Source organism: Salvelinus fontinalis, chromosome 11, assembly GCF_029448725.1.
Source record: "Salvelinus fontinalis isolate EN_2023a chromosome 11, ASM2944872v1, whole genome shotgun sequence".
In the NCBI taxonomy this organism is placed as follows: domain Eukaryota; kingdom Metazoa; phylum Chordata; class Actinopteri; order Salmoniformes; family Salmonidae; genus Salvelinus; species Salvelinus fontinalis.
In genome coordinates, this window is record NC_074675.1 from 198,899 (window position 1) to 222,762 (window position 23,864).

General features: G+C 41.6%; 1 protein-coding gene across 1 annotated transcript in view; it reads left to right on the forward strand.

The window, feature by feature from the left end:
* The window catches only part of LOC129864859 (thyrotropin-releasing hormone-degrading ectoenzyme-like), a gene marked incomplete in the record, with an annotated part of 320,531 nt that overhangs the window by 8,913 nt on the left and 287,754 nt on the right, over window positions 1–23,864 (forward strand). The window contains 1 exon segment of the mRNA XM_055937145.1: window positions 12,582–12,855. Coding sequence (XP_055793120.1) covers window positions 12,582–12,855 — 274 coding nt within the window.

The following is a 23,864-nucleotide window of genomic DNA, read 5'->3' on the forward strand; positions in this document are numbered from 1 at the left end:
TTATACCGTACGTTCAGCAGAGCGCTGCACCGGGGCAGCTGGGGGATCATTACAGGACATGACTTCAGTGATTTGTAAATCAATGCTAATTACACATGATTGGATCGACCGTGACGACAAACCAGGTTTTCGTCGCAAATGGAACCCTATTCCCTATATGGTGCACTACTTTAGACCAGAGCCCTATTCCCTATATAATGCACTACTTTAGACCAGAGCCCTATTCCCTATATAATGCACTACTTTAGACCAGAGCCCTATTCCCTATATAATGCATTACTTTAGACCAGAGCCCTATTCCCTATATAATGGACTACTTTAGACCAGAGCCCTATTCCCTATATAGTACACTACTTTAGACCAGAGCCCTATTCCCTATATAATGCACTACTTTACACCAGAGCCCTATTCCCTATATAGTGCACTACTTTAGACGAGAGCCCTCTACAGTAGTGCACTACTTCATAAGGAATAGGGTGCCATCTGGGATGCAGGCAGACAACGTGTTTCAGAACAGAGGTACAGGACAGGACATTAGGTTTTATAGTACTGTAACAAATAGTTTGCATAACAGCCATCGTAATATTGGATAAATATTGATAGATTTTATATAGAGCTTTTACATTCTAGTTCGGTGCTCAAAGCGTTTTATAGTGTAAGGGAGGGGGACAGTAGCCTGAGCGCCAGTCTGTTTGTGTTATCATGCCAACTCTCTGTCAAAGCTCCCTGTCACAGCTCCCTGTCACAACTCCCTGTCAGAGTTCCCTGTCACAACTCCCTGTCACAACTCCCTGTCACAACTCCATGTCACAACTCCCTGTCACAACTCCCTGTCACAGCTCCCTGTCACAGCTCCCTGTCACAGCTCCCTGTCAGAGTTCCCTGTCACAACTCCCTGTCACAACTCCCTGTCACAGTTCCCTGTCAGAGTTCCCTGTCACAACTCCCTGTCACAGCTCCCTGTCACAGCTCCCTGTCAGAGTTCCCTGTCACAACTCCCTGTCACAGCTCCCTGTCACAGCTCCCTGTCACAGCTCCCTGTCACAACTCTCTGTCACAACTCTCTGTCACAGCTCCCTGTCACAGCTCCCTGTCACAACTCCATGTCACAACTCCCTGTCACAACTCCCTGTCACAACTCCCTGTCACAGCTCCCCGTCACAGCTCCCCGTCACAACTCCCTGTCACAACTCCCTGTCACAACTCTCTGTCACAACTCTCTGTCACAGCTCCCTGTCACAACTCCCTGTCACAACTCTCTGTCACATCTCCATGTCACAACTCCCTGTCACAGTTCCCTGTCACAGTTCCCTGTCACAGTTCCCTGTCACAGCTCCCTGTCACAACTCCCTGTCACAGCTCCCTGTCACAACTCCCTGTCACAGCTCCCTGTCACAACTCCCTGTCACAACTCCCTGTCACAACTCTCTGTCACAACTCCCTGTCACAGCTCCCTGTCATAACTCCCTGTCACAGCTCCCTGTCACAGCTCCCTGTCACAACTCCCTGTCACAACTCCCTGTCACAACTCCATGTCACAACTCCCTGTCACAACTCCCTGTCACAGCTCCCTGTCATGCCATGTTTAGCTTGACAATCGATGGAGTTGGCGAGAGCACAAACAGATCTGGGATCAGGTCTAGGTGAACTCAAAGTGCTGTATGTGGTTAGTTCCCATCCCTGTCCATTCCCACTGATACTTCACCCGACTGTCTTGTCTAGTGAGCCAGAAGTCTTTACTGTAGGAGAAAATAGTGTTTGCTCTGCAGCGTGCAGGCGTTTCCCAGACACAGCCCAGCGAGGCTGGAGACGGTCCAGTCAGGTTCTGTCGTTTTCCCACGGGTTCACCATCATCCCAAACACACTTAACGCCCTTGACCACTGTCCTAATACCTCCTTCGATCCGCTGTCTCCTCCTGCCTCACCTCTGCCTCTCCTTTCATCTCTACAATAAGAGTAGCCTGCTGGGCCTTTCAGCCTCTGACAACCACCGTCTCTCTCTCTCTCTCTCTCTCTCTCTCTCTCTCTCTCTCTCTCTCTCTCTCTCTTTACCTCTCTCTCTTTACCTCTCTCTCTTTACCTCTCTCTCTCTCTACTGTCTCTCTCTACCTCTTTCTCACACTCTAACACTCTCACACTCTCTCTCTCTACTGTCTCTCTCTCTCCCTCTCTCTCCCTCTCTCTCTCACACACTCTCTCTCTCTCTCTCTTTCTCTCTCTTTTTCTCTCTCTCTCTCTCTCTCCCTCTCGCTCTCAAACTCTCTCTCTGTCTCTCTCTCTCACTCTCTCTCTCACACTCTCTCTCTCTCTCGTCCTCTCTCTCTCTCTCTCTCTCTCTCTCTCTCTCTCTTTCTCTCTCACACTCTCACACTCTCGCTCTCTCTCTCTCTACCCCTCTCTCTCTCTCTGATTTTAATGGTTTAGGGAGTGAAATCCAAAACCTGATACAAACTTTGCTTTTCCTTTGAAAAACTTGGAGACATGGGGCTCTTTTGGTTTTCAGCCACAGAGCAGCACACCAAGGCGGTGGGAAGTTGGCTGGCAACTGATAGAATGGAGAAATGGAGGGATGGAGAAATGAAATGATGGAGGGATAGAGAGATGGAGAGATCAAGGGATGGAGGGAGGCGGTGAAGGAGTGATCATAGGATGTAGGGAATGGAGGGATCAAGGGAATGAGAAGTGGAAGGAGGGCTAATGGAGAGGGAGCTTAATTGCCTTTTTTAATTGATATTGAGATGATTGTTCAGGCAGCGTGAGACCTAGATTAGCTTAGTCATTGAAGCAGCGACGTGTTTATGTCAGGGAATACATTTACGCCGTGTCTCCATTCCATATGCCTTCTTCTTCACAAGGGTCTGTGTGGGATTATCATCTGTTCTGTACATTCAGTAGTTATGAGAAGAGAGTTCCGTTATATCAGAGTTAAGACAGTAGTATATAGTAGAGTACTGTTATACCAGAGTTAACACAGTATATAGTAGAGTACTGTTATATCAGAGTTAACACAGTATATAGTAGAGTACTGTTATATCAGAGTTAACACAGTATATAGTAGAGTACTGTTATATCAGAGTTAAGACAGTATATAGTACTGTTATACCAGAGTTAAGACAGTATATAGTACTGTTATATCAGAGTTAAGACAGTATATAGTACTGTTATATCAGAGTTAACACAGTAGTATATAGTAGAGTACTGTTATATCAGAGTTAAGACAGTATATAGTATAGTACTGTTATACCAGAGTTAAGACAGTATATAGTATAGTACTGTTATACCAGAGTTAACACAGTATATAGTATAGTACTGTTATACCAGAGTTAACACAGTATATAGTAGAGTACTGTTATACCAGAGTTAAGAGAGTATATAGTACTGTTATATCAGAGTTAAGAGAGTATATAGTACTGTTATATCAGAGTTAACACAGTATATAGTAGAGTACTGTTATACCAGAGTTAACACAGTATATAGTAGAGTACTGTTATATCAGAGTTAAGACAGTATATAGTAGAGTAATGTTATACCAGAGTTAAGAGAGTATATAGTACTGTTATATCAGAGTTAACACAGTATATAGTAGAGTACTGTTATACCAGAGTTAACACAGTATATAGTAGAGTACTGTTATACCAGAGTTAAGAGAGTATATAGTACTGTTATATCAGAGTTAACACAGTATATAGTAGAGTACTGTTATATCAGAGTTAACACAGTATATAGTAGAGTACTGTTATATCAGAGTTAACACAGTATATAGTAGAATACTGTTATATCAGAGTTAAGACAGTAGTATATAGTAGAGTACTGTTATATCAGAGTTAACACAGTATATAGTAGAGTACTGTTATACCAGAGTTAACACAGTATATAGTATTGTACTGTTATACCAGAGTTAACACAGTATATAGTAGAGTACTGTTATATCAGAGTTAAGACAGTAGTATATAGTAGAGTACTGTTATATCAGAGTTAAGACAGCATATAGTAGAGTACTGTTATATCAGAGTTAATACAGTATATAGTAGAGTACTATTATATCAGAGTTAAGACAGTATATAGTAGAGTACTGTTATACCAGAGTTAAGACAGCATATAGTAGAGTACTGTTATATCAGAGTTAAGACAGTAGTATATAGTAGAGTACTGTTATATCAGAGTTAAGACAGTAGTTTATAGTAGAGTATTGTTATACCAGAGTTAAGACAGTATATAGTATAGTACTGTTATACCAGAGTTAACACAGTATATAGTAGAGTACTATTATATCAGAGTTAACACAGTATATAGTATAGTACTGTTATACCAGAGTTAACACAGTATATAGTATAGTACTGTTATACCAGAGTTAAGACAGTAGTATATAGTACTGTTATATCAGAGTTAACACAGTATATAGTAGAGTACTGTTATATCAGAGTTAAGACAGTATATAGTAGAGTACTGTTATACCAGAGTTAACACAGTATATAGTATAGTACTGTTATACCAGAGTTAACACAGTATATAGTAGAGTACTGTTATACCAGAGTTAACACAGTATATAGTAGAGTACTGTTATATCAGAGTTAACACAGTATATAGTAGAGTACTGTTATACCAGAGTTAAGACAGTAGTATATAGTAGAGTACTGTTATACCAGAGTTAAGACAGTGTATATTATAGTACTGTTATACCAGAGTTAACACAGTATATAGTAGAGTACTGTTATATCAGAGTTAACACAGTATATAGTAGAGTACTGTTATATCAGAGTTAACACAGTATATAGTAGAGTACTGTTATACCAGAGTTAACACAGTATATAGTAGAGTACTGTTATACCAGAGTTAACACAGTATATAGTAGAGTACTGTTATACCAGAGTTAACACAGTATATAGTAGAGTACTGTTATATCAGAGTTAACACAGTATATAGTAGAGTACTGTTATACCAGAGTTAACACAGTATATAGTAGAGTACTGTTATACCAGAGTTAACACAGTATATAGTAGAGTACTGTTATATCAGAGTTAACACAGTATATAGTAGAGTACTGTTATATCAGAGTTAACACAGTATATAGTAGAGTACTGTTATACCAGAGTTAAGACAGTAGTATATAGTAGAGTACTGTTATACCAGAGTTAAGACAGTAGTATATAGTAGAGTACTGTTATATCAGATTTAACACAGTAGTATATAGTAGAGTACTGTTATACCAGAGTTAAGACAGTAGTATATAGTAGAGTACTGTTATATCAGATTTAACACAGTATATATTATAGTACTGTTATACCAGAGTTAATACAGTATATAGTAGAGGACATGATTCTGTTATTTTCCTGGCCAAGTGCTGCTATTCATCCTGTAGAACGTTTCTCTGGCTTCTCTTCACCTCCAGTGCTTTTTCAGTAAAGAGGCCACATCCCATTGATAAACATCCCCTCTATGACCAACAAATAACTGCCTGGCTTTACTGTCTGACAGGAGACCGATCCCTTGCTTTGTGTGTGTATTTGTTAAATAAAGTTAAAGGTTAAATAAAGTGTGTGTGTGTGTTTGTGTGTGTGTGTGTGTGTGTGTGTGTGTGTGTGTGTGTGTGTGTGTGTGTGTGTCTGTGTCTGTGTCTGTGTGTGTGTGTGTGTGTGTGTGTCTTTGAGTGTGCCTGGCTGTGTCTGTGTGCATGTGTGTGTTAGGCAGCGTTTACACAGGCAGTCCAATTCTGATATATTTTTTAACTAATTGGTCTTTTGAGCTCTGAAAAAAGAAAGGTCTGATGTGAAAAGATTAGATGTGATTGGTCAAAAGATCTAATAATGAAAAAACGATCAGATTTGGGCTGCCTCTTTAAACGCTGCCTTTGTGTTTAATGACGGACCGATCCCTCAGTGTTAACACTGCTTGACCAGATTCACCACCAGATCTCCAATCAGCCCAACTGTCAGTTTATCAGGCTCCTACTGATTCTGATAGCCATTTAAATGTCACCGTGGGAGGGCCAAACACCCCCTGAAGGACTTCTCCCCCCTCTCTCCCTCCTCTCTTCCCCTTCTCTCAACCTCTTCCTAGCTGGCACGTCCACCAGGCAAAGAAACTGTGTGGATTGCGGTGTTATGGTTGGACTACCCAGGTTAATCCCAACGGCAAAGCAGAGGGCTGTTCAGACAGTCATTCAGCCAGTCATTCAGTCAGCCTGTAAGCCAGTCAACCAGTCAACCAGTCAATCTGTCATTCAGTCAGCCAGTCAGCCAGTCAGCCAGTCAGCTAGTCAGCCAGTCAGCTAGTCAGCCAGTCAATCTGTCATTCAGTCAGCCAGTCAGCCAGTCAGCCAGTCAGCTAGTCAGCCAGTCAATCTGTCATTCAGTCAGCCAGTCAGCCAGTCAGCTAGTCAGCCAGTCAATCTGTCATTCAGTATATCTGTCACACAGTATATAGGAGAGTACTGTTATACCAGAGTTAAGACAGTCAGCTGTTCAGCCAGTCAGTCAGTCAGCCAGTCAGCCAGTCAATCTGTCATTCAGTCAGCCAGTCATTCAGTCAGCCAGTCAATCTGTCATTCAGTCAGCCAGTCAGCCAGTCAACCAGTCAGCTAGTCAGCCAGTCAGTCATTCAGTCAGCCAGTCAGCTAGTCAGCCAGTCATTCAGTCAGCCAGTCATTCAGTCAGCCAGTCAATCTGTCATTCAGTCATCCAGTCAGCCAGTCAGCTAGTCAGCCAGTCAACCAGTCAGCCAGTCAGCCAGTCAGCTAGTCAGTCAGTCAACCAGTCAGCCAGTCAACCAGTCAGTCAGTCAGCCAGTAAGCCAGTCAACAAGTCAGTCAGTCAACCGTTCAGCCAGTCAGCCAGTCAGCTAGTCAGCCAGTCAACCAGTCAGCCAGTAAGCCAGTCAACAAGTCAGTCAGTTAACCAGTCAGCCAGTCAGCCAGTCAGCCAGTAAGCCAGTCAACAAGTCAGTCAGTCAACCAGTCAACCAGTCAGCCAGTCAGCCAGTCAATCAGTCAGCCAGTAAGCCAGTCAACAAGTCAGCCAGCCAGTCAGCCAGTCAGCCAGTCAGCCAGTCATTTAGTCAGCTAGTCAGCGAGTCAGCCCAACCTCAGCATTGTATAAACAAACAGACAACAGCCTGGTCTAAAGTAGTACACTATATAGGGAATAGGGCTCTGGTCTAAAGTAGTGCACTATACAGGGAATAGGGCTCTGGTCTAAAGTAGTGCACTATTAGGGAATATGGCTCTGGTCTAAAGTAGTGCACTATATAGGGAATAGGGCTCTGGTCTAAAGTAGTGCACTATACAGGGAATAGGGCTCTGGTCTAAAGTAGTGTACTATACAGGGAATAGGGCTCTGGTCTAAAGTAGTGTACTATAATAGGGAATAGGGCCCTGGTCTAAAGTAGTGCACTATATAGGGAATAGGGCTCTGGTCTAAAGTAGTGCACTATATAGGGAATAGGGCTCTGGTCTAAAGTAGTGCACTATAAAGGGAATAGGGTGCCATTTGGGATGCATGCTGAGTCAGAGCCTTCAGTCACACAGGAACACATTAGAGAGCCTCTATGATGAAAGCAGACCAGCACTCAGGGTTTTAGGAGAGAGATGCTGGTCTCCCTTTATATCCCTGACGTCCACAGCAGAGGAGGTGCTGATGAAAGAGAGGATGGAGGGATGAAGAAGAGGTCTGGTCCCTGTAGAGGTAAAGGCCTCCTCCCCCCTCCCCCCTTCCTCCTCCTCTCCTCAGTGGTCTGAGATGCTTTGATACTCTGTAATCCAGCTGTCTGCTTATTAAACAGTGTGTTGGATGATGTTGGAAATCACTGGTTCCATCACGGACATCAATAACATCACTAACATCATGACTGTGGCTAAGTTAACTCAGATCCCCCTCCTTAACGTCCTATTCCAACCACACACACACACACACACACACACACACACACACACACACACACACACACACACACACACACACACACACACACACACACACACACACACACACACACACACACACACACACACACACACACACACACACACACACACACACACACACAGTCCCCCCTCTCCTCACCCCACTGCCAATCTAACTGAGAGGAGAGGCTCTCCTCACCCCACTGCCAATCTAACTGAGAGGAGAGGCTCTCCTCACCTCACTGCCAATCTATCTGAGAGGAGAGGCTCTCCTCACCTCACTGCCAATCTGAGAGGAGAGGCTCTCCTCACCCCACTGCCAATCTAACTGAGAGGAGAGGCTCTCCTCACCCCACTGCCAATCTAACTGAGAGGAGAGGCTCTCCTCACCTCACTGCCAATCTATCTGAGAGGAGAGGCTCTCCTCACCTCACTGCCAATCTGAGAGGAGAGGCTCTCCTCACCCCACTGCCAATCTAACTGAGAGGAGAGGCTCTCCTCACCTCACTGCTAATCTAACTGAAAGGAGAGGCTCTCCTCACCTCACTGCCAATCTGAGAGGAGAGGCTCTCCTCACCCCACTGCCAATCTAACTGAGAGGAGAGGCTCTCCTCACCTCACTGCCAATCTAACTGAGAGGAGAGGCTCTCCTCACCTCACTGCCAATCTAACTGAGAGGAGAGGCTCTCCTCACCTCACTGCCAATCTAACTGAGAGGAGAGGCTCTCCTCACCCCACTGCCAATCTAACTGAGAGGAGAGGCTCTCCTCACCTCACTGCCAATCTAACTGAGAGGAGAGGCTCTCCTCACCTCACTGCCAATCTGAGAGGAGAGGCTCTCCTCACCTCACTGCCAATCTAACTGAGAGGAAAGGCTCTCCTCACCTCACTGCCAATCTAACTGAGAGGAGAGGCTCTCCTCACCTCACTGCCAATCAGAGAGGAGAGGCTCTCCTCACCTCACTGCCAATCTAACTGAGAGGAAAGGCTCTCCTCACCTCACTGCCAATCTAACTGAGAGGAGAGGCTCTCCTCACCCCACTGCCAATCTAACTGAGAGGAGAGGCTCTCCTCACCCCCACTGCCAATCTAACTGAGAGGAGAGGCTCTCCTCACCTCACTGCCAATCTAACTGAGAGGAGAGGCTCTCCTCACCTCACTGCCAATCTAACTGAGAGGAAAGGCTCTCCTCACCTCACTGCCAATCTAACTGAGAGGAGAGGCTCTCCTCACCCCACTGCCAATCTAACTGAGAGGAGAGGCTCTCCTCACCCCCACTGCCAATCTAACTGAGAGGAGAGGCTCTCCTCACCTCACTGCCAATCTAACTGAGAGGAGAGGCTCCCAGACCTTTTCTCAGAACTCCTGATGCTGCACTATATTATCTCAGACGTGGCTCTGTCTCTGGAATGATAATTACAAGGAGGATTTTGGAACAGGAAAGTAGGAAAATAATAATAAAAAAACCCTGAATGTTTGGGAATGGGAAACAAGTGTAAAAATAGCAAATATAACCTCATACGGTTAAAAAGATTTGGACTATTTTGGAATGTAATTTAGTCACTAATTGTGACTACGCGGAGTCTTGGAATAGACTACAGGACAGGAAGTTAACAAACCGGCCGGCTGTCATTTATACGATTGTTACAGTGACCATGTCTCTGTAGCGATGAGTCTGACGTGGGCACCAATTCAGCTGTAGCACTGTGAGGTGTGGCTTTCAAGTGAAGCCAAGGCTTATTTCAAATGAAACCAAGACTTCTTTCAAATGAAACCAAGACTTATTTCAAATGAAACCACGACTTATTTCAAGTGAAACCACAACTTATTTCAAATGAAACCACGACTTATTTCAAGTGAAACCACAACTTATTTCAAATGAAACCACGACTTATTTCAAATGAAACCACGACTTATTTCAAGTGAAACCAAGACTTCTCCACAGCAGAAGCTGCTAGGAGCAGCTATTATTGATGAAATATATGTACTATATACAGTACCAGTTTGGACACACCTACTCATTCTTCATTTTTACTATTTTCTACATTGTAGAATAATAGTGAAGACATCAAAACTATGAAATAACACATATGGAATCATTTAGTAACCAAAAAAGTGTTAAACATGTCAAAATATATTTGAGATTTGAGAATCGTCAAAGAAGTCACCCTTTTCATTGACAGCTTTGCCCACTCTTGACATTCTCTCAACCAGCTCCATGAGGTAGTCACCTGAAATACATTTAAATTAACAGGTGTACCTTGTTAAAAGTTAATATTTGGAATTCCTTTTCTTCTTAATGCGTTTGAGCCAAGCAGTTGTGTTGTGACAAGGTAGGTGTGGTATACAGAAGATAGCCCTATTTGGTAAAAGTTCATATTATGGCAAGAACAGCTCAAATAAGCAAATAGAAATGACAGTCCATCATTACTTGAAGACATGAAGGTCAGTCAATCCGGAACATTTCAAGGACTTTGAAAGTTTCTTCAAGTGCAGTCGCAAAATCCATCAAGCGCTATGATGAAACTGGCTCTCATGAGGACCGCCACAGGAAAGGAAGACCCAGAGTTACCTCTGCTTCAATAGGATACATTCATTAGAATTACCAGCCTCAGAAATTGCAGCCCAAATAAATGCTTCACAGAGTTCAAGTAACAGACACATCTCAACATCAACTATTCAGAGGAGACTGCGTGAATCAGGCCTTCATGATTGAATTGCTGCAAAGAAACAACTCTAAAGGACACCAATAAGAAGAAGAGACTTGCTTGGGCCAAGAAACACGAGCAATGGACATTAGACCAGTGGAAATCTGTCCTTTGGTCTAATGAGTCAAAATGTGAGATTTTTGGTCCAAACCTCAGTGTCTTTGTGAGACGCAGAGTAGGTGAACGGATGATCTCTGCATGTGTAGTTCCCACTGTGGAGCATGGAGGAGGAGGTGTGATGGTGTGGGGGTGCTTTGCTGGTGACACTGTCAGTGATTTATTTAGAATTCAAGGCACACTTGACCAGCATGTCTACCACAGCATTCTGAAGGAATATTCCATCCCATCTGGTTTGTGCTTAGTGGGACTATCATATGTTTTTTAACAGGACAATGACTCAACACACCTCCAGGCTGTGTAATGGCCATTTGACCAAGAAGGAGAGTGATGGTGCTGCATCAGATGACCTGGCCTCCACAATCACCCGACCTCAACCCATTTGTGATGGTTTGGGATGGACCGCAGAGTGAAGGAAAAGCAGCCAACAAGTGCTCAGCATATGTGGGAACTCCTTCAAGACAGTTGGAAAAGCATTCCAGTTGAAGCTGGTTGAGAAAATGCCAAGAGTGTGCAAAGCTGTCATCAATGCAAAGGGTGGCTACTTTGAAGAATCTAAAATCTAAAATCTATTTAGATTTTAACACTTTTTTTGGTTACTACATGATTTGATTCCATATGTGTTATTTCATAGTTTTTATGTCTTCACTGTTCTACAATGTAGAAAATAGTAAAAAATAAAGAAAAACCCTGGAATGAGTAGTTGTGTCCAAACTTTTGACTGGTACTATAGGTCAGTGCATTTGCACAGGAAAACTCTCAACCAACTGGGAATTATTTGAAGTACCTTTCACCCGTGTTCTGCAATTACTAAAACTTACCGTACGCTTCCCATATTCTTCAAAACCATTCATGCATACTGTATATTATGACAACATTTTGTGATGTTTTTGTTCAGTTTGGTGTCTACCCCCTTCGTCAGTGATTGGTCAACAATAGGGATTCTTCAATGAAGTGTTTGTTGTCATTCACCGACAGACAACTAGTTTTCATACGTGGTTTTTTCATACTGCATCAAACATCTTCGATGTAAAATTGCTTCCTCTGGAAAGACTTCCTCTGCAAAGACTTCCTCTGCAAAGACTTCCTCTGCAAAGACTTCCTCTGCAAAAAAATGACAGATTTCTTGTGTTATCTTAGATTAATTTTGACTATTTTGAGGAAGTGTACTGGCCATGTTGTTGATACGGCAGCTCAAGAGGGACAAACATTAATATTGATGCTTTTATCTCGTTTTTTTCAAACAAATGTATTGTAAAGAAGTCCGCGAGCCCAGACGTTCACTTCACCTAGCCAAGTTATGCTCGGAACAAAGCCAACCTGCTATGGCCTTTACTCTACTGCACAGGTGTCAAACTCATTCCACGGGGGGCCGAGTGTCTGCGGGTTTTCGCTCCTCCCTTGTACTTGATTGATGAATTAACATCACTAATTAGTTAGGAACTCCCCACACCTGGTTGTCTAGGGCTTTATTGAAAGGAAAAACCAAAAACCTGCAGACACTAGGCCCTCCGTGGAATGAGTTTGACACCCCTGCTCTACTGTGACAGATTCCGAAGCACTTTCAGTGATCTGTAAAACCAAAACAGGGGGCCTATCTGTTTCAATGTGAACTCAGAGCTCATCAGTTTTCCAGGGTGACAAGAAGGCAATAGTCAAGGTGAAATGACTATTTTCTAAGTATAGAACAACTCTCGGCCATTAGGTTCCTTTTATCTCCTAATCTAATGTGAAACTAACTCTTTGTTCTCTCCCCCGTCCCCTCTCCCTCCTCCCCTCTCTCTCACACTCTTCCCGTCCCCTCTCCCCCTCCCCTCTCTTCCATCCCTCTCTCTCTCTCTCCCTCCCCCTCTCTCCAGGTACATGGCGGTGACACAGTTCTCCCCCACCCACGCCAGAAAGGCCTTTCCGTGTTTTGATGAGCCCATCTACAAGGCCACGTTCCGGATCAGCCTGAGACACGATGCGTCCTACCTCTCTCTCTCCAACATGCCTGTAGAGGCCTCCATCTCTGATGATGATGGCTGGGTGACCAACCACTTCTCCAGGACCCCTCGAATGTCCACCTACTACCTGGCCTGGGCCGTCTGTAACTTTACCTACAGAGAGGTGACCACTGACAGTGGAGTGGTGGTGAGTTACACTAGTGGCCCCCTAACCCTAACCCTAACCTTAACCTTAGCTTAACCTTAACCCTAACCCTAACCCCAACCCTAACCTTAACCCTAACCCTAACCCTAACCCTAACCCTAACCCTAACCCTGGGCAGTCTGTAACTTTACTTACAGAGAGGTAACCACTGACAGTGGCGTGGTGGTGAGTTACACTAGTGACCCCCTAACCCTAACCTTAACCTTAGCCTAACCCTAGCCTAACCCTAACCTTAACCCTAACCTTAACCCTAACCTTAACTTTAACCCTAACCTTAACCCTAACCCTAACCTTAACCTTAACCTTAACCCTAACCCTAACCCTAACCTTAACCCTAACCTTAACCCTGGGTAGTCTGTAACTGCACCTACAGAGAGAGGGGTAACCACTAACAGTGGAGTGGTGTAGAGTTACAGTCTTACTGACTGACTGACTTAATCCTGTTTATCCCCATTGGGATGTGAGGCCACAACAGGCTCTCTAACGTCCAACAGTGGAGTGGTGGGGACTTAATGTCAGAAGATAAGATCAACTTTATTGTGCCCAAGGGGAAAATTCTCTTGGAAACACAGTATTACTGTTTCCAGAAGAAACACTGTGTGCAGTATAAAGTCATATACAACATGCTCTCTCCACTAGCTGTATCCTCATTACCTAACCACACATTAACATGAAATAACTCATGACCGCCTGTCTACTTACCCATCAAGTCTGAGGATTTAACCCACTTTGTCTTTTTCTATGTCTATCTATTGATTACCCTTGATACTGACATGTGGAGTAGACTGCTGCTGTTTCCCACTAATACTGTCATCCCTACAAACACATTCTAAAGAGTTAATACTGTCATCACTACAAACACCTTCTAAAGAGTTAATACTGTCATCACTACAAACACATTCTAAAGAGTTAATACTGTCATCACTACAAACACCTTCTAAAGAGTTAATACTGTCATCACTACAAACACCTTCTAAAGAGTTAATACTGTCATCACTACAAACACCTTCTAAAGAGTTAATACTGTCATCACCACAAACACCTTCTAAAGAGTTAATACTGTCATCACTACAAACACCTTCTGAAGAGTTAATACTGTCATCACTACAAACACCTTCTAAAGAGTTAATACTGTCATCACCACAAACACCTTCTAAAGAGTTAATACTGTCATCACTACAAACACCTTCTAAAGAGTTAATACTGTCATCACTACAAACACCTTCTAAAGAGTTAATACTGTCATCACTACAAACACCTTCTAAAGAGTTAATACTGTCATCACTACAAACACCTTCTAAAGAGTTAATACTGTCATCACTACAAACACCTTCTAAAGAGTTAATACTGTCATCACCACAAACACCTTCTAAAGAGTTAATACTGTCATCACTACAAACACCTTCTAAAGAGTTAATACTGTCATCACTACAAACACCTTCTAAAGAGTTAATACTGTCATCACCACAAACACCTTCTAAAGAGTTAATACTGTCATCACCACAAACACCTTCTAAAGAGTTAATACTGTCATCACCACAAACACCTTCTAAAGAGTTAATACTGTCATCACCACAAACACCTTCTAAAGAGTTAATACTGTCATCACTACAAACACCTTCTAAAGAGTTAATACTGTCATCACTACAAACACCTTCTAAAGAGTTAATACTGTCATCACTACAAACACCTTCTAAAGAGTTAATACTGTCATCACTACAAACACCTTCTAAAGAGTTAATACTGTCATCACTACAAACACCTTCTAAAGAGTTAATACTGTCATCACTACAAACACCTTCTAAAGAGTTAATACTGTCATCACCACAAACACCTTCTAAAGAGTTAATACTGTCATCACTACAAACACCTTCTAAAGAGTTAATACTGTCATCACTACAAACACCTTCTAAAGAGTTAATACTGTCATCATTACAAACACCTTCTAAAGAGTTAATACTGTCATCACCACAAACACCTTCGAAAGAGTTAATACTGTCATCACTACAAACACCTTCTGAAGAGTTAATACTGTCATCACTACAAACACCTTCTAAAGAGTTAATACTGTCATCACTACAAACACCTTCTAAAGAGTTAATACTGTCATCACTACAAACACCTTCTAAAGAGTTAATACTGTCATCACTACAAACACCTTCTAAAGAGTTAATACTGTCATCACTACAAACACCTTCTAAAGAGTTAATACTGTCATCACTACAAACACCTTCTAAAGAGTTAATACTGTCATCACTACAAACACCTTCTAAAGAGTTAATACTGTCATCACTACAAACACCTTCTAAAGAGTTAATACTGTCATCACTACAAACACCTTCTAAAGAGTTAATAGTGTCATCACTACAAACACCTTCTAAAGAGTTAATACTGTCATCATTACAAACACCTTCTAAAGAGTTAATACTGTCATCACTACAAACACCTTCTAAAGAGTTAATACTGTCATCACTACAAACACCTTCTAAAGAGTTAATACTGTCATCACTACAAACACCTTCTAAAGAGTTAATACTGTCATCACTACAAACACCTTCTAAAGAGTTAATACTGTCATCACTACAAACACCTTCTAAAGAGTTAATACTGTCATCACTACAAACACCTTCTAAAGAGTTAATACTGTCATCATTACAAACACCTTCTAAAGAGTTAATACTGTCATCACTACAAACACCTTCTAAAGAGTTAATACTGTCATCACTACAAACACCTAAAGAGTTAATACTGTCATCACTACAAACACATTCTAAAGAGTTAATACTGTCATCACCACAAACACCTTCTAAAGAGTTAATACTGTCATCATTACAAACACCTTCTAAAGAGTTAATACTGTCATCACTACAAACACATTCTAAAGAGTTAATACTGTCATCACTACAAACACATTCTAAAGAGTTAATACTGTCATCACTACAAACACATTCTAAAGAGTTAATACTGTCATCACTACAAACACCTTCTAAAGAGTTAATACTGTCATCACTACAAACACCTTCTAAAGAGTTAATACTGTCATCACTACAAACACCTTCTAAAGAGTTAATACTGTCATCACTACAAACACCTTCTAAAGAGTTAATACTGTCATCACCACAAACACCTTCTAAAGAGTTAATACTGTCATCACTACAAACACCTTCTAATGAGTTAATACTGTCATCACTACAAACACCTTCTAAAGAGTTAATACTGTCATCACCACAAACACCTTCTAAAGAGTTAATACTGTCATCACTACAAACACCTTCTAAAGAGTTAATACTGTCATCACTACAAACACCTTCTGAAGAGTTAATACTGTCATCACTACAAACACCTTCTGAAGAGTTAATACTGTCATCACTACAAACACATTCTAAAGAGTTAATACTGTCATCACTACAAACACCTTCTAAAGAGTTAATACTGTCATCACTACAAACACCTTCTAAAGAGTTAATACTGTCATCACTACAAACACCTTCTAAAGAGTTAATACTGTCATCACCACAAACACCTTCTAAAGAGTTAATCCTGTCATCACTACAAACACCTTCTAAAGAGTTAATACTGTCATCACTACAAACACCTTCTAAAGAGTTAATACTGTCATCACTACAAACACCTTCTAAAGAGTTAATACTGTCATCACTACAAACACCTTCTAAAGAGTTAATACTGTCATCACTACAAACACCTTCTAAAGAGTTAATACTGTCATCACTACAAACACCTTCTAAAGAGTTAATACTGTCATCACTACAAACACCTTCTAAAGAGTTAATACTGTCATCACTACAAACACCTTCTAAAGAGTTAATACTGTCATCACTACAAACACCTTCTAAAGAGTTAATACTGTCATCATTACAAACACCTTCTAAAGAGTTAATACTGTCATCACTACAAACACCTTCTAAAGAGTTAATACTGTCATCACTACAAACACCTTCTAAAGAGTTAATACTGTCATCACTACAAACACCTTCTAAAGAGTTAATACTGTCATCACTACAAACACCTTCTAAAGAGTTAATACTGTCATCACTACAAACACCTTCTAAAGAGTTAATACTGTCATCACTACAAACACCTTCTAAAGAGTTAATACTGTCATCATTACAAACACCTTCTAAAGAGTTAATACTGTCATCACTACAAACACCTTCTAAAGAGTTAATACTGTCATCACTACAAACACCTAAAGAGTTAATACTGTCATCACTACAAACACATTCTAAAGAGTTAATACTGTCATCACCACAAACACCTTCTAAAGAGTTAATACTGTCATCATTACAAACACCTTCTAAAGAGTTAATACTGTCATCACTACAAACACATTCTAAAGAGTTAATACTGTCATCACTACAAACACATTCTAAAGAGTTAATACTGTCATCACTACAAACACATTCTAAAGAGTTAATACTGTCATCACTACAAACACCTTCTAAAGAGTTAATACTGTCATCACTACAAACACCTTCTAAAGAGTTAATACTGTCATCACTACAAACACCTTCTAAAGAGTTAATACTGTCATCACTACAAACACCTTCTAAAGAGTTAATACTGTCATCACCACAAACACCTTCTAAAGAGTTAATACTGTCATCACTACAAACACCTTCTAATGAGTTAATACTGTCATCACTACAAACACCTTCTAAAGAGTTAATACTGTCATCACCACAAACACCTTCTAAAGAGTTAATACTGTCATCACTACAAACACCTTCTAAAGAGTTAATACTGTCATCACTACAAACACCTTCTGAAGAGTTAATACTGTCATCACTACAAACACCTTCTGAAGAGTTAATACTGTCATCACTACAAACACATTCTAAAGAGTTAATACTGTCATCACTACAAACACCTTCTAAAGAGTTAATACTGTCATCACTACAAACACCTTCTAAAGAGTTAATACTGTCATCACTACAAACACCTTCTGAAGAGTTAATACTGTCATCACTACAAACACCTTCTAAAGAGTTAATACTGTCATCACTACAAACACCTTCTAAAGAGTTAATACTGTCATCACTACAAACACCTTCTAAAGAGTTAATACTGTCATCACTACAAACACATTCTAAAGAGTTAATACTGTCATCACTACAAACACCTTCTAAAGAGTTAACACTGTCATCACTACAAACACATTCTAAAGAGTTAATACTGTCATCACTACAAACACCTTCTAAAGAGTTAATACTGTCATCACTACAAACACCTTCTAAAGAGTTAATACTGTCATCACCACAAACACATTCTAAAGAGTTAATACTGTCATCACCACAAACACCTTCTAAAGAGTTAATACTGTCATCACTACAAACATCTTCTAAAGAGTTAATACTGTCATCACTACAAACACCTTCTAAAGAGTTAATACTGTCATCACTACAAACACCTTCTAAAGAGTTAATACTGTCATCACCACAAACACCTTCTAAAGAGTTAATACTGTCATCACTACAAACACCTTCTAAAGAGTTAATACTGTCATCACTACAAACACCTTCTAAAGAGTTAATACTGTCATCACTACAAACACCTTCTAAAGAGTTAATACTGTCATCACTACAAACACCTTCTAAAGAGTTAATACTGTCATCACTACAAACACCTTCTAAAGAGTTAATACTGTCATCACTACAAACACCTTCTAAAGAGTTAATACTGTCATCACTACAAACACCTTCTAAAGAGTTAATACTGTCATCACTACAAACACCTTCTAAAGAGTTAATACTGTCATCATTACAAACACCTTCTAAAGAGTTAATACTGTCATCATTACAAACACCTTCTAAAGAGTTAATACTGTCATCACCACAAACACCTTCTAAAGAGTTAATACTGTCATCACAGAACAGCTACACCCTTGCTGTTCCAAATGGCTCACTTTTCCCTATAAAGTGCACTACGGCCCATAAAGCTCTGTTCAAAGTAGTGCCCTATATAGGGATTAGGGAGCTATTTGCGATGTAGCCAAAATTAGCTATTGAAAACAGTATTCAGCAGGTGTCCTCACCTCTCCTTCAGACAATTATCTTTGTTATCTTGACAACTTTCTCACCTTCCCATCCTGTTAACCTTGGGTTCCCCTCCTCGTCCTCGTCCTTCATCATCATCGTCATCGTGATCTTCGTCATCCCACTTTAATTACTCCCCATTCATTTCAACTGTCATTATCCAAGGGCATTGCCCAATATCTCCATACACACACACACACACCACACACACACACACACACACACACACACACACACACACACACACACACACACACACACACACACACACCACACACACACACACACACACCGCCTGTAGTCCTCCTATCCCTCATTACAGGGACATCACCTTCTCAACAGCACCTTTAATGACCAGCCATATCTGCAGCATTTATTTCCATACAGACCCCCTCCTAACGCTCACCCCTCACACTGCCACTAACCCATCAATCAAATTACCGTGACAACACTGGCCGGTCTCAACTCATCCATCATCGGAGCGTGGCGTGCGTGCGCAGCGAGGGGAGATGAGGAACGGAGTTAGGGCTTGCATATATCCGGGGAAGTGTAGCGAGAACTCGAACTGCCAAGACGGTCAATCTGACCTTTTTCAATAACTTTATTTCAATAAAAACCTTGAAACCACCTTTCCAGGACTTTTCCTAAATATGTGTATTTTACAATCTAGCGGCACTTTGAGATCAATATCATAAAAGACAAAAACGTTCTGAGAAATTGTACCTCAAAGGACCATGATGGTCAAAATGACCGCAGGCATGTTTTACCCACAGTAGGCTTCCGCAAAGCTATTGTTTGTGTTGCTATTCCTTAGTTATTTTTCCCGCCTTGTGTTTCCGGCGTTGGATGTTGCTTAGCAACTGTTGTTGTTTACTTGCTTTCAAATGAGCACGAAGGAAAGTAGCCTTTAGATTCTAGAATACAGAATCAATAGAATACAGTTGTAAATAGAAGTTAGAATTGGAACAGATTATAATAGAACAGAATAGAAACATAATAGAATACAATAGAATAATTTTACAATAGAATAAAACACAACAGATAGGTAGTGTGATCAAAACTAACTAGTGTCTAGCTATGTCAGGAATGCTGACCGCCCTGCAAGCTTTAGCCATGCTTCAGGATATGGAAGAGTCTGATGGAGGCATTCAGTCTGATGGAGGCATTCAGTCTGATGGAGGCATTCAGTCTGATGGAGGCATTCAGTCTGATGGAGGCATTCAGTCTGATGGAGGCATTCAGTCTGATGCAGGGAGTGATGGTCTCATGGGTATGCGAGAACTCATCCAATGTCCCTGACTCTGACAGTGACACAGAGACACACCAGCACAAAAGACTGCGTCTTGGACACATCCACTTCAAGACGTCCGCGTCCGCTGATGTTCCAGGTAGGACTTGCGTCTTCTTCACCTTTTATGTTTAACCTAGGACAAAAGATTGCTCAATATTGTTGGTTTGACTTACAGCAAACTAGTTTACAAGAAAAGCGTTGACCAATAGCCTCCAACACACACACATCTACGCCTAACCCAGGTGCAATAGAATACAATCAGAAAAACTGCATCAGAATAGAATACTATTGTTCTTTTTTATCGTTTTTATTATTAGCCAAAATGTTATTATTATTAAGAGAATATTCTGATTATCATCATTGTTGGCCTGTCACCGCTATTACTCTCTATAATTAGCCTATTACTGGCATTAGGCTATTATCGGCTTACCATGGTTGTTGTAGTCCTAATTATTGATATTATTATCGCTATTATCATTAGCCTATTATCATTAGCCTATTATCATTAGCCTATTATCATTAGCCTATTATCATTAGCCTATTGTCATTAGCTTATTATCATTAGCCTATTATCATTAGCCTATTGTCAATAGCCTATTATCATTAGCCTATTATCATTAGCCTATTATCATTAGCCTATTATCATTAGCCTATTGTCAATAGCCTATTATCATTAGCCTATTATCATTAGCTTATTATCATTAGCCTATTATCATTCGCCTATTGTCATTAGCTTATTATGATAAGCCTATTATCATTAGCCTATTGTCATTAGCCTATTGTCATTAGCCTATTGTCATTAGCCTATTAGCAGGTCCTCATGTTGTATTGTGTATGCAAGCCAGTTGTGATGTTACGCAATATTGTAATTGTTGTGTGTATGAACAGAAGATTAGCCCCGATTCACATCTATATTTTATGAAATATAATAAACTAATCAGGCTATTATCATTGTCAGCAGTGCCGAAATCCCCAACCGTTGCCATCTTCGCCTGTGCCATCCACAACATCACCCAGACTGCCGACACCTGTAGGCCTACCAGGTAGGCAATTCACACCAAAAAGCCTTATTTTTTTAAATATTTTTTTACAAATAAGCTAATTTATCTTAAATTACATATATTTGTATTAATCCTGTAGTGCCAAATCCATCACTACCTGAGAGACAGGAACTGGGAAAGGACGGCACAGTCTGGAAGCTTGTGCAGCCAGCTGAAAATGTAGGGAGACGACAAGGACAGAATGTCATGAGTGAAGCTGCAGGACTCACGCCACACGCCAAGCGCAATATTGAAGATGCGCTCACTGCCTTCCTGTGTTTATTGGATCACGGGATTCTGAACCACATTAAGGACCGTGGTGCACAGAGTAAAGGTGACAGTTAGTGGGACAAGTCTGTTGTCCAACTAAAGGCCTTCATTGTTGTGTATCTGTGATGCTCAAAGCTCAAAGAGTATGGAGAGCTTCTGGTTGGCTGACTGGGGCTACGCATTCTTCAAAAGAGACCATGTCCCGGCATCGATACAGGGAGATCTCTTTTGACAAGAGATCTCTTTTGACAAGAGAGAGAGAGAGACCTGAGGCAGACGTTTCCAAGAAGACAAAATTGCCCTGGTTTCCGGAGGTGTGGGTGAAATTCGTTGAGAACATCACTGCTTGCTACAAGGCAGGTACCGACATCACCGTGGCAACTGTTCCCGGCAAAAACAACGCTGCCTCTTTACTCAATACGTGGCCAACACACCGTGCCGACGTGAAGAACATGTACACGCTGAACGTCGTGCCTGGGGAAAGGATGAGAGACCTGGTTCAACGCAGAGACCTGGTTAAAGACTAGGAGACATGGTTAAAGACTAGGAGACATGGTTGAAGACTAGGAGACATGGTTAAAGACTAGGAGACATGGTTAAAGACTAGGAGACATGGTTAAAGACTAGGAGACATGGTTAAAGACTAGGAGACATGGTTAAAGACTAGGAGAGATGGTTAAAGACTAGGAGACATGGTTAAACACAGAGACATGGTTAAAGACTAGGAGACATGGTTAAAGACTAGGAGACATTGCTCCTTAACTGGCGGAAGGGAGGAAACATCACTACGGACAACTTCTTCACCTCGCCAGAGCACTGCTCTCCAATGAAACCAGCCTGGTAAACAAGGGAAGATGGGTGCTGCCCCCCTCCGCTAAGGAGCAGTCTGAGCTGTTCATCACACAGGTGCTGCCCCCCTCCGCTAAGCAGCAGTCTGAGCTGTTCATCACACAGGTGCTGCCCCCCTCCGCTAAGCAGCAGTCTGAGCTGTTCATCACACAGGTGCTGCCCCCCTCCGCTAAGCAGCAGTCTGAGCTGTTCATCACACAGGTGCTGCCCCCCTCCGCTAAGCAGCAGTCTGAGCTGTTCATCACACAGGTGGTGCCCCCCTCCGCTAAGGAGCAGTCTGAGCTGTTCATCACACAGGTGCTGCCCCCCTCCGCTAAGCAGCAGTCTGAGCTGTTCATCACACAGGTGCTGAAAAGTGAGAATGCCACGTAGCCCCTTCATCAGGGTAAACAACTAAAGAGCGTCTGTCTCATCCGCACAATGCACCCTACTGTTACCATTGAGGGAATCCAAAAGCCAAAGCCTGACACGGTTACCCACTACAATGCAACAAAGGTATATATATTTTTCTTACTGTGTTTACATCGATTCTTTGTGGCATTGTTTTGTGTAGCCTATAGAACTTGCAAGTAAGCATTTCATTGTAGCATCCGTTGTATTGTATTGTATTCCAGTGCAATACGACAAGGCCCGCATGGCGGAAACTGCCATCCTCTACAAGGCCCGCGGGCGGAAACTGCCACAGAGGGACAATACGCTTCAACTAGCCAAAGAGCTCCGAGCGCACCACATGTCTGGGAAAGCTGTACCGCTTGCCCAAGGTCCGGGTCTGAAGCATCCGGAGGATGAAGCCACCAGAGCAGCAGCAGAAGAAGCGGAGACAGTGCCAAGTGTGCTGGCATTGCAGACAGAACAAAACACACAAAACTTACAACACTTGCCAGAAAGTTATGTGTGGGAAATGCACAAGGAAGTTAGTCGTTACTTGTGTCAACTGTGAGTAGTCTATAGAGACTAAACGGCATGAGCCAGGGCGCATTGCACGCACAAAGTTTAACCAATAATTAGTCAAATGTCTATGAGCCCATTATACATTACCAGTCAATAGTTTGGACACACCTCCTCATTCAAGGGTTTTTCTTTATATTTACTATTTTCTACATTGTAGAATAGTAGTGGAGACATCAACACTATGAAATAACACGTATGGGATCATGTAGTAACCAAAAAAGTGTTAAACTAAATATATTTCATATTTGAGATTTGTCAAAGTAGCCACCCTTTGCCTTGATGACAGCTTTGCACACTCTTGGCATTCTCTCAACCAGCTTCATGAGGTAGTCACCTGAAATGCATTTCAATTAACAGGTGTGCCTTGTTAAAAGTACATTTGTGGAATTTCTTTCCTTGTTAATGCGTTTGAGCCAATCAGTTGTGTTGTGACAAGGTAGGGGTGGTATACAGAAGTCCATATTATGGCAAGAACAGCTCAAATAAGCGAAGAGAAGCGATAGTCCATCATTACTTTAAGACATGAAGGTCAGTCAA